Source organism: Alnus glutinosa, chromosome 3 (assembly GCF_958979055.1).
Source record: "Alnus glutinosa chromosome 3, dhAlnGlut1.1, whole genome shotgun sequence".
Taxonomy (NCBI): domain Eukaryota; kingdom Viridiplantae; phylum Streptophyta; class Magnoliopsida; order Fagales; family Betulaceae; genus Alnus; species Alnus glutinosa.
This window is the reverse complement of record NC_084888.1, coordinates 29,136,994-29,147,651: the sequence shown is the minus strand read 5'-3', so window position 1 is coordinate 29,147,651 and position 10,658 is coordinate 29,136,994. Positions and strand designations below refer to the sequence as shown.

At 33.8% G+C, this 10,658-nt stretch overlaps 1 protein-coding gene across 1 annotated transcript; it reads left to right on the top strand.

The window, feature by feature from the left end:
• Positions 1 to 5,228: 5,228 nt before the first annotated feature.
• LOC133864773 (chaperone protein dnaJ 8, chloroplastic) lies at positions 5,229 to 6,805 on the top strand. Its single transcript, XM_062301185.1, has 3 exons — positions 5,229 to 5,673; positions 5,933 to 6,001; positions 6,391 to 6,805. Exons 1-3 carry the CDS (start codon positions 5,455 to 5,457, stop codon positions 6,580 to 6,582), a joined length of 480 nt encoding a protein of 159 aa, XP_062157169.1. The 5' UTR covers positions 5,229 to 5,454; the 3' UTR covers positions 6,583 to 6,805.
• The last annotated feature ends 3,853 nt before the right edge of the window (positions 6,806 to 10,658 follow it).

The window sequence follows — 10,658 nt, the reverse complement described above, 5'->3', positions numbered from 1 at the left end:
ATCTTTTAGACGATATTTGCCCCACTCAAAAGGAGTTTGCTACCAGGTTGCTACCAAATTGTCTCCATGAAAAAACAAAGCTTATAAATTTCATAGATAGTAATTATGGAGAATTCTCACCATTTCACCTGTGAACTTCTAAAAGTGAATATGAAAATTGGTGGAGGAATGTCTTATTTATAGATGTTGAAAGGGCACGGGTGAAAAGTCATAACTTTTCATTTGTGCAACTGATAGTTAACTTAAGGTACGTTTGTGATTGCGATTTTGTAGACAAAAAATATAATTTTAAATCAAATTGCAGAAAATGAATTGTTTGAAAATTGCGTTTTTAAAAAATTGCGATTTAAAAATGTAAAAAAAAATGCCTTTTCAAATCGTAGCCAAATAGATTTTTTTTGAAAATGCAGAATTTTAAAGGTTAACCTGCATTTAAAGGTCAAACTGCGATTTTGCCAAACGCTTAACTGCGTTTTTAAAAATCACTTTTTCAAATTGCACATTTTAAAATTGTAGTTTTTGAAATCGTAAACCCAAACGGCCCATTAAAATCAAATGCATTAGTAGAAATTCATCTTGTGAGGCACAAGCACAAGTTTGAGCCCCTGCAACCGCAATTTTACTGTTTAAGTTTTTACTAAATGTAAATTTTCCCTCAAAATAAACAACTTTGCAAGTAAGGGGTTTCCAACCACTTGCGCCAAGTTAAATAAGAGATGGCTTTATTACCGTATGAACTATTGAATCATATTTTTAATATTATAATCTAACAAAAATTATAACAGTCCCATAATTGGTTTTAGTATTGATATTAGCATCAATTTGATGCACATACAAATCATATATAAATGCAAGAATCATATAAACATGAATAGATGTGATCTTTGTTATAGGTGCATAGGTATCAAAATAGTATATGCCCATCCTTTTGTCTAAAGCCTTTTGCGATTAACTATTTTTTTTTAGGTTTGAATTGGCCCATCAAAATTATATTTCCTTCTAAATACCCATTTACAACCAATATGTTTAAAACTCGGAGGTAAATCCACTAGTACCTAATTATTGTTTGATAATATTGAGTCTATTTTATTATTTACAACTTCTTTCCACAAGCTTGTGTCTTCTTCATTAAAGCTTTTTGTATCATACTCTGTGTTAAGTACAATAGTTATTTTTTTAAGGGTTGTATCCTTGTCTCCTTCCACAAGGAAGACTAAAGCTTGGGATGAAATAAATTCAGAACCCGAATTCTTTTCTTTTCTACTCTCTGACTCTTCCTTTGTTGTATTGGCAAATATGTAGCTGCTCTCTTAACATTGTTAAGCGAGGTACTAGGATTAGAGTCAGATACTTGTGTTTGATTAGGTTCTGAATCATATTCAAAATGATAATTAAACTTATCCTTAATAAATTCAACATCCATTGATTTCACTATGACATTAGAGCTTAGGTCTAATAGTCTATATGCTTTGAAATTTTCAGCCCACCTACAAACACGCTTTTAATTGCTCTTAGTTCTAATCTAGTTCTTTTTGGATCAGGAACTTTGTAAATGGTAGACACCCCACACTCTAAGATAATCAAGGTTTTATATTACAAAAAAATAAAAAGAAAAAGAAAAAGAAGGAAGTAGATAATCAAGGTTTGTTGTTCCTTAACTCATATGGTGACACTTGCATTTTCAATGATGACACTCTATTATGCACATGTCATGCTCTAAGCAGTGCCTCTTCACATAAATTGAAAGGCAACTTTGCATTTAAGATTATGGCATTAACCATGTTTTCGAGTGTCCTGTTTTTTCTTTCAGCCAAACCATTCTATTGTGGTTTGTAAGTTACAAACATTTGGTGCACAATTCTATGTTCTTCACAAAAATTAGAAAATTCATGTGGAAAGTATTTTTGCTTTATGCTCTTTTTGATTTTCTACTTTAGATTTGTAATGTTTGAACATGTCAAAGGCATCATTTTTCATTAAATACATTTATGTGTACCTATAAAAATCATGAATGTAATGAAACATTCTACTCCTTTAGTTAACATATAATTTAATTCACATGTCAAAATGTATGAGTTCTAAAATTTGTGAATTTCTATCGATTGTGGGAATGGTTTCTTAGTCATTTTATTTTGAATAGATATTTCACATTTTGTATTATTATCATGTTGGGAAGAAATCAAGCCATGCTAAAACATATATTTCAAATATTGAAACTTAAATGTGCTAAACGACCATACTATAAAGAAGATGACTCAACAATATAAAAAAGAATGTGAGGTAGCTTTATTAATAATACTAAGTTTGAACATTTCATCACAAGAATAACCATTTCTCATAGACATCTCATTCTTAGACAATATTAACTTATTAGACTCAATGATTGCTTTTATGCCCATTTTACAAAACAAATTGGCAGATATAATGTTATTCTTAATTTCAGAAACACGAAGAACGTTAGTTGAAATTAGCTTCTTCCCAGAAGTAAACTGCATTTCTACAGTCCATTTCCATGAACCTTAGCAAAATAAGGTTTTCCGTTAGAACTTCCTAGCCATCCGTTGATGTGACGTAGTTGTTGAATAGTGCTTTCTCATTGCACACATGCACAGTAGCACCGGAATCGAACCACCAATGAAAAAGATTTATAGCCACTGCCATATGCAATTATACGAACACCCCAATTCGCATTTTAATCATCATTGCAATGTGTTCTTCATCTACATTTGCCATGTTTGATTTTTTCACTTCTCAAACACCGTAAACTCTTTTCAAAAATCAATGAACCAAAAGAATTTTTAAATGAGATCCCACTACCAACACACTTTTCAAAATAAACTTCAAAACTTTTCTCAAAAAATAAAAAAAACAATATTTTTTTTAAAAAAATAATAATAATTTTCAATTGTTTTATTAAAACCCAAAATATTGTCAAAATTTTACCAAACAACTTTGTTTTAGACCTAACATACAATAATTTCTCCAAATTGGACCCCATCAAATTAGTTTTCAATTCTTGCCTTTCCCAAACATATCCAAATAAATCAGTAGATTGGTTGGACCACACGTGTGGAAAATGACAACCAAGCGTTAAGTGGCTAAAAGTGCTGGGGCGCTGGCTCGTAAGCGTGGAGCCACGTGTGGAGTCCTTTAGATAATTATATCTCCTTATCCACTCATTTAACAGGACCGTTTTAAACGCGCCGGAAAACCGCACATTATCCAATCTGGTCTCTCATAAAAATAGTAAAAAAAAATTTTAAAAAAAGTATTTTCCTTAATTAACGAACCCACGAGATAAATGCAATTCCTGTCGAAAGTTACCACGTGTCAGGATCCCATGTATGCGATAAACACATGCCCTCCATTTTTTGGTTAATTACTTTGCTTCCCACACACTTTCAGCTTTTACCTTTCACGGCCAAAATTTTCCCATCACAGTTCACAAAATAATATATATTATTGAATTTAAAATAATATGTTGCAAAAATAATCATAGTAAGATTTCTTTTTTCGTCTCTCTCGTCTCGATGCTTTTTAAATTAATATTTATTATATATTTTATAGATTAAGAATAATACAGTTGCATTACTTTTTGTTTAGATTAAGACATATCAATGCAGGCTAAATCATTTAACATAAATATGTCAACAATCATTCAACATCTTTAAAAGGGTAGCGTAAATTAAAGTAATCGGTCAAATGTCAATATCAACAGTATTTTAAATTGTTATAATCTAACTCTTTAAACTGAGAGAAGGGATTTTGATGTTATTTTTTTATTTTATTTTATTTTTTGCTATTAACACATGATGAGTTAAGTGATATAAATTTTGGTTAGAATTCATTTTTTAAAATCGGTTTGTGTTCTGTTTAGGCAGCTGTTTTTTTAAGCCAGATTTTTCTGGATTAGAGTGTAGGAGTCTTGTACCTCTTTTCTCATGATGTATGTCTTCGAGCTTTTCAGCAATATATGGTAACACATGCTACATGTTTTAAAAAAAAAAAATCAGTTTGATACACATGATTAATATTAAACGTAACCCATGTGGGATACAAGAATCGTAACATGCCATTACGCTTCATAATCGACATTTACAGCGGCTCACTCTGTCGAAACTTACCCGATAATATCTCTCTTTTTGGCAGCTTCACTCATATATCAATATTCAATGATCGACTTAATGATAAGCTTATACATAGTACCAAGATATTTTGATCTGGCTTATAAGTCGCTTTGCATAGCTTGACTACAAAGTCACAACCCATTTTGATCCCAAATTCAACGCGGTAGTTGGTTTTAACACCAAATGTAAACAAACCCTGGTTAGAATTTACTCTTAACAATCGACTTTCAACGAAGGGTGTCCAAAACTTGTAACATTTTTTTTCAAAAGCACATACTCTTAGCTTTATAAAGAAAACATATAATAAAAGAAAAATATTTCAAGGACTACAATTTTTACTATATATAATTTATTTACATCCTTATCATGATCATGTAAAGAAATTTAATTGTTTAAATTTGTAGTAAAAGTTATAATATCTCTAATGAGTAATGCTATAAGAAGGACCTATTAAATATGTGATAGATCACAATTAGATTTTGATCTAATAATTATTTTAAAAATTACATCAATTTTAAGAGAACTTAAAGAGAACACGAATCTTCATTTTAGTATTACTTTATCCTTAACCACACTCAATAAAAATAAAAAATAAAAAATAAATAAATAAATAAAGAAAAAAGAAAACAATTCAGGTACTTACACGGAAATGTGATTGAATGTGATATTTTGAAAGCAAAATTAGGTTAATAAAAGAAAATTAAGTACATCCAAAAACTTGGTTAGGGGAGATGAACTTGATGCTTGGCTTCTTGACCATGTCATTTATGTAAATCAAGTGAAATGAATATAATAAATACAAAATGTGGGACAAAAATGAATTAACTTATTTGTTATGGACTTAAAAATAAATAAAAAAAATAAGGATGGAATCTGCCGAGGGATAAACCCAAAACAAAAGTCTACCGTATCTGACTAGGACCAATTGGAAAAAGGAAAAGAACAGATAAGCACAGAACCCTCTCTCTCCTCTCCTCCACTCCACTCCATAAAATACGACACAACACGTCACCACAAAGCTGATCCGTTGGATGAGGACATTACATCCTCACCTCACACATTTTCCCTCTATAAATAAATCTAAGGCCTCCCTTCTTTGAAAAGTCCTTCTATCCATCATTATTATTATTATTATTCTATTAATTCCCTGTTTGTCAACAATAATTCAGTTCCCACAGTTTCGAAGTTTGAAACATCTTAATCAAATTTGCCGTGCCCGTTGGATATTTTCAAAGCAAGATTTTCCTTCATTTATTTAAACGCAAAGCTTGAGGGGTTGGTTGGTATCTGGTTGTGCTCGATCGGATTTTCTTTTTGAGAGTTTACAATGGCTGCTGCTACTGCTGCTGGGCTTATTGGTGGTAATGGGTCTTCTTCTTCTTCTTGGTTTAAGCTCAAGGATAGGCAAAGGAAGAAGAAGATGGTGAATAGGGTTATGCTTTGTTCTGCTTCTTCTTCGGTGATGGATCCGTACCAGACTTTGAGGATCCAACCCAATGCCTCTGAATCTGATGTCAAGAAGGCTTTCAGAAAGCTTGCTTTGCAGGTTCGATTTTAATTTTTTTTTTTTTTATTAATATCTGAATTTTCTTTTATTTGATTTGATTCTTCCTATTCAGGAGTTCATTGGTTTGGTTTGAATTTGAAGTTATATTTTAGATCTGGTGATCTGAAAAGCTTGCTTCTTTCCTAATAAAAGAATATATAATTTTTTTTCCCGTGATTTCAAAAACAATTTTCATATCTCTTTTTGAAGTTATTATTTTGGGTCTTTTTCTGATTGATTTAAAATCTCTTTTTTTCAGTATCATCCGGACGTATGCAGAGGAAGCAATTGTGGGGTGCAGTTTCACCAAATCAATGAGGCTTACGATGTACTTAATCCCACTCTCTTTCAATTTCTTTATGCTTTGGAAGCCTGAGATTTATCTTTTAAAAACAATTTACATCTTTATATAAAAAAGCACATATAATGATTGTGTAAAAGGGATTAGGCTCACCAATTGGACGCCAAACAGATGACTAGACACTTCAAAATTTATTGTCAAATTTCTTACATTATTTATTCGGATAATGTATCCCAATACGTCATAAATAATTTTTTTTACGTATTTATGTGAAAAAAAGACCCAAAATTTATTTTAACAAGATTTTTTTTTTTTTTTTTGTCCTCGTATTTTAAAAAATAGATTTTATATAATAGTATTTATGCGATTGATTTTGGATGGTAAACTAATTAATTTTTGGTATGATGGTGGAGCAGATTGCGATGAGTAATTTGAGAGGGGAGTCTCAGGGGATAGCATCGAACATGTATGAGTCGTACGATGAAGATATTGATGATGACGCGATGAGAGGAATGAACGATCCTGATTGGGACATGTGGGAAGAGTGGATGGGATGGGAAGGGGCAGGAATTCGCGACTACACGTCTCATATTAATCCCTATATTTGAGAGTGGAATTTGATTGTGTATAGCCAAATCTTCATCCTCTCTGTACATAGCTTGGATAATGCCTCGGCATCTACCAATGAAAAGTACAAATTAAATGCTCTTTAAAATGTTTTCCCGTATTTTCAGTTAATTGTTACAAATAGTAGCAATATTCAATCACATTTACTTAATTATTCCGTTTTTTTCTTCTTCTTAATAATGAAAGGTAACTGCTTGTAATTAATTCTGTTTTTAATTTAATTAATTGTGTTTTTAATAGCAGCAAAGTCACTTTTGAATAGTAAAAAAAAAGTAATTGACGTGGGCTCAAACCTATTTAACACATTTACCACCTGCAAAAAGTCTCCTTTTTGTATGATAGACTTTCCAACTACTACAATTATTGACTGCAAAAAGTAAGCCCCATTCTTGACTGAACTCCGCTCGCAATGCCCCAATTTCTTCTGCCCCCACTGGTTTTTGCACTGTAGAGAAAAATTGGCTTGTAGCAGCATACACGCGTCCTGTGGAATCTCTCGCTATGATGCCAATACCCATCCGTCTGTTGGTGGCATCCCAATTGATTTTGATAATTTCACAGCATAGTGGTGGGTTTAGTTTTTTTTTTTTTTTCTCGAATTTTTTATATTATAGAGGGAGGTGTTGTTATTTTTATTTTCAGGAAGGGGACCAAATTAAAAAATTCGGAAGATATAGTAAATTTAGTGGTAGATTAATGGGATAAGTGTAGTTTTCTATTTTATTTTATTTTAAAAAAATTATTTTAATCAATATGAGAAAAGGGAAAGGGTAAGATTACAACAAAAGAAAAACAAAGGGATCAGCATCCAACAATAGCCCCAAACACCAACCACAACAGGACAAAAAAACCCCAAAAAGCTATTGGGAATGGGCCAAATGAATTGCCCTGCCGATTGAATTGGTCGTCAAAGATTTAAAATTATCCCTTTATTTTTTATTTTTACCCCAAGTTTTTATTTTTTATTTTTTATTTTTACTTTTACCCCCAAATTTCAAATGCCGGCTTCGCATCTGGTTGTTTGGATGCTAATTTTTGACAACAAAAGCAGATATTTCAACCAACTGGATTGAAGGCTCAGGAAAAACTTATTGGATTGAAGATGGTGGGGAAAGGCCACGATTGTTTATTCAATGTCCATAGCTCACTGATCCTAAGGTGGAAATTTCTCCAAGATCTCCCTTCCAGATTCTCCGCCCATTGTATTACTGGAACAATAAATAAATGTATAAAATAGGAACAAATTCAACAGAAAAGAAAAAAGAGAGGAGATATATTTGTCAAGGGAGAGAGAGAGAGAGACATTTCTTCTCTCCCTTTCAATAGAATTGGGTGTAATCATAGTATACTTGCTAGGCTTGTACAAACGGGGCGATTATAACCGCATCACAACCGCTAATCGCATAACCGCTTTTAAAAGCGATTATAAATAACCACTAACTGCCTAGTCGGAGGCTGTTAACGGTTTTAGAGTAGGCAGAGGCAGTTAGTAACTACTAACTGCTTACCCTTATATATATAGTGAAAAAATATATATATATATTAAAAATTTGTTTGTATTTGGTTATTTGGATTTTTAATTTTTTTAATAGATATTTGGATTTGTATTTAGATTTGTTAATTTTGTACCAAAAGGTCCAAAAATTATTATTATTATTATTATTATTATTTTTGAAAAAATTAAAACCTCCCCAAAAACAGCCCAAATTAAAAAAATGGTTTTCAAAACGCTAGTTATAAACATAATAACCGCTAATTGCCTAAGTAGAAGCGATTGCAATTGTTAAAATTTAATAACCGCTTTAACCAGTTGCGGTTAACGGTTTTAGCCAAATCATCGCTAACCGTAACCGTTACTTGCATAGTTGCATGCACATGTAATGTGCAATTGTGCACTACATAGTACATACATCTTACATCTTAATGTTTCAATAGGTAGGAAAAAAAAAAAAAAAAAAAAAAAAAAAAAAAAAAAAAAAAAAAGAAAAGAAAAAGAAAAAAGAAAAAAGAAAAAGAAAAAAGAGAAGGGATAATCAAATATCTAAAAATATAGAAGAGTGCATTGAAAGATCTAGACTGGTGCAACTCTCTCTCTCTCTCTGCAACTCCCTCCGTCAAAACTGCCATGGGAGAGCAGCTCCAAGCTTTTGGAGCTGCTCTCCCCCCCCACTTTTCTTCCCCTCTCTTCTTCTTTTTGTCTTGTTTGGCCTGCGCACGCCTCCTTTGAGGTCCTTATCTTCCTTTATGATACTTTTCTTGCTAGATTTCTCACTAGCCACTCCTCAGGCTTGTTGCTATAGCATCGTTGGTGGGTTTTCCTCCACCGGATCGGACTGGTGTGCCTCCTCCCGTTTATGGCCGTGGATCCCCTGATATTTTGAAGTTCTTAGATCTAAGGTTTTTCATCCTAGATCTACTAACTTCAGATGGCCTCTCCGCCAAGCGACCCACTCCATCGGAACCACGGCTCTTCCCCCTTCAATCCACTGTCAGTCGTTTCATCGCCCGGCCTTCCAGCGTTGGAGTGTGCAGCCCACGCGCCAGATCTGGACACTGAGCGCGCTGATTCACACCGCTATTTGCTGCCAAGACCGACTTCCGGCAAGGTTTCTTCACCTCTGACGCTTTGTGATAAGTTCCTGCTTTATCTTTTTCTTTATCTGTACATTTTTTTGCTGGGTTATGGTCTCTTTTGGAGATCCGTTCATTGGAAATTTTGTTATGTTATTTGTGGTGCCAATCCTCTTCCATATCCAGTTTAGTGGCCACCCAACCCTCTCAAAGGGGTTGTTTTGGACCGGGTTGAAGTCCTCTGCATGGGTCATGCCCCTGTTCACCACTGATCTGGTCTTTAATCCGCCTTGTGCGGACCAAGCTTTGGCTTTGTTCAAGGTAAATAGGGCCAGAACATTTTCAATTCCTCTGGGAACTGAAAACTCACAATTCCCTCTTGGTTACGATGTTACTCTTCACGTTGGTACTACTTTTTTCAGATTTGGGTTATTGTTGGGGCACCCACCCCTCTGCTTTAATGTTTGTATCCTTTCCGGTTGAATGAGAATACGTACTTACATATATATATATATATATATCTAAAAATGAAAGTGACTTTCACATTTGGCTAATCCTGTTGCAAAAAATACCAAAAAAAAGCTCCTATTTGACTAGCTCAACAATGCATAACTTATATCAATAATAATTAAAAAAAAAATCTCATTCTCTCTTTTCTTTGAGAATAGTGAAAATAGATTAAAAAAAAATAAATTAAAATGAAATAATGAAAGCTGATAGCTAGATAAAATATGGAGCTGGATGTATGTATTTTTTTTGAACAAATAGCATGTGCTATCATATCTTACTGAAGAAAGTCCAAGGGCAAATTACAGAGAATAGAGGTACAAGATTCCCTACACCCTAAGCCAGATAAATCTGACTTAAAACAGCAACTTAAACAAAACACAAAACATTACATGAACAACATTGAGCCAATCTTTACATTTAAGCACAATCAACAAATAAAAGATGGCAGATCTAGCACTTATACCAACAAACAGTCATGTAACATTTGTGCATTACAAAGGTAGACTATGAACAGAAAAAAAAATAAAAACAAAACAGCCCAAAACAATAAGCCAAAACAGAACCGGCGTTGGGAAATGCCATCACAGGCGACGGTACGTGTAGAACACGCGCCACCACCGAGGACCATCGTCTGCAGCAGCCGACCGCCAAAACCACCTGAGCCACCAAATAACCACCATCCACGCCCTAGAAGGCAAGCCATGACCCTCACGCGCCGGTCCAAGGAGTGACCTCCTTAGCGCGTGCTCGCCACGAGCCAAGTAGGAAAGGCCGACATGGCCGTGGCTGGGGGCTACTGGACCGGAAGAAGTCGGCTACCACTGTAGAGAGGCGCATGTCTTGAAGGACCTAGCCAAAGTTTGTAGATCTGACTCCAACGAAACAAAACCAAAAGAGCACGGTCAAACACTTCGTTGGAGACACACTAGAAAGCTGCTTCCTAACACATTTGTCCCGTGAAGTCTTCTGTCAAGGA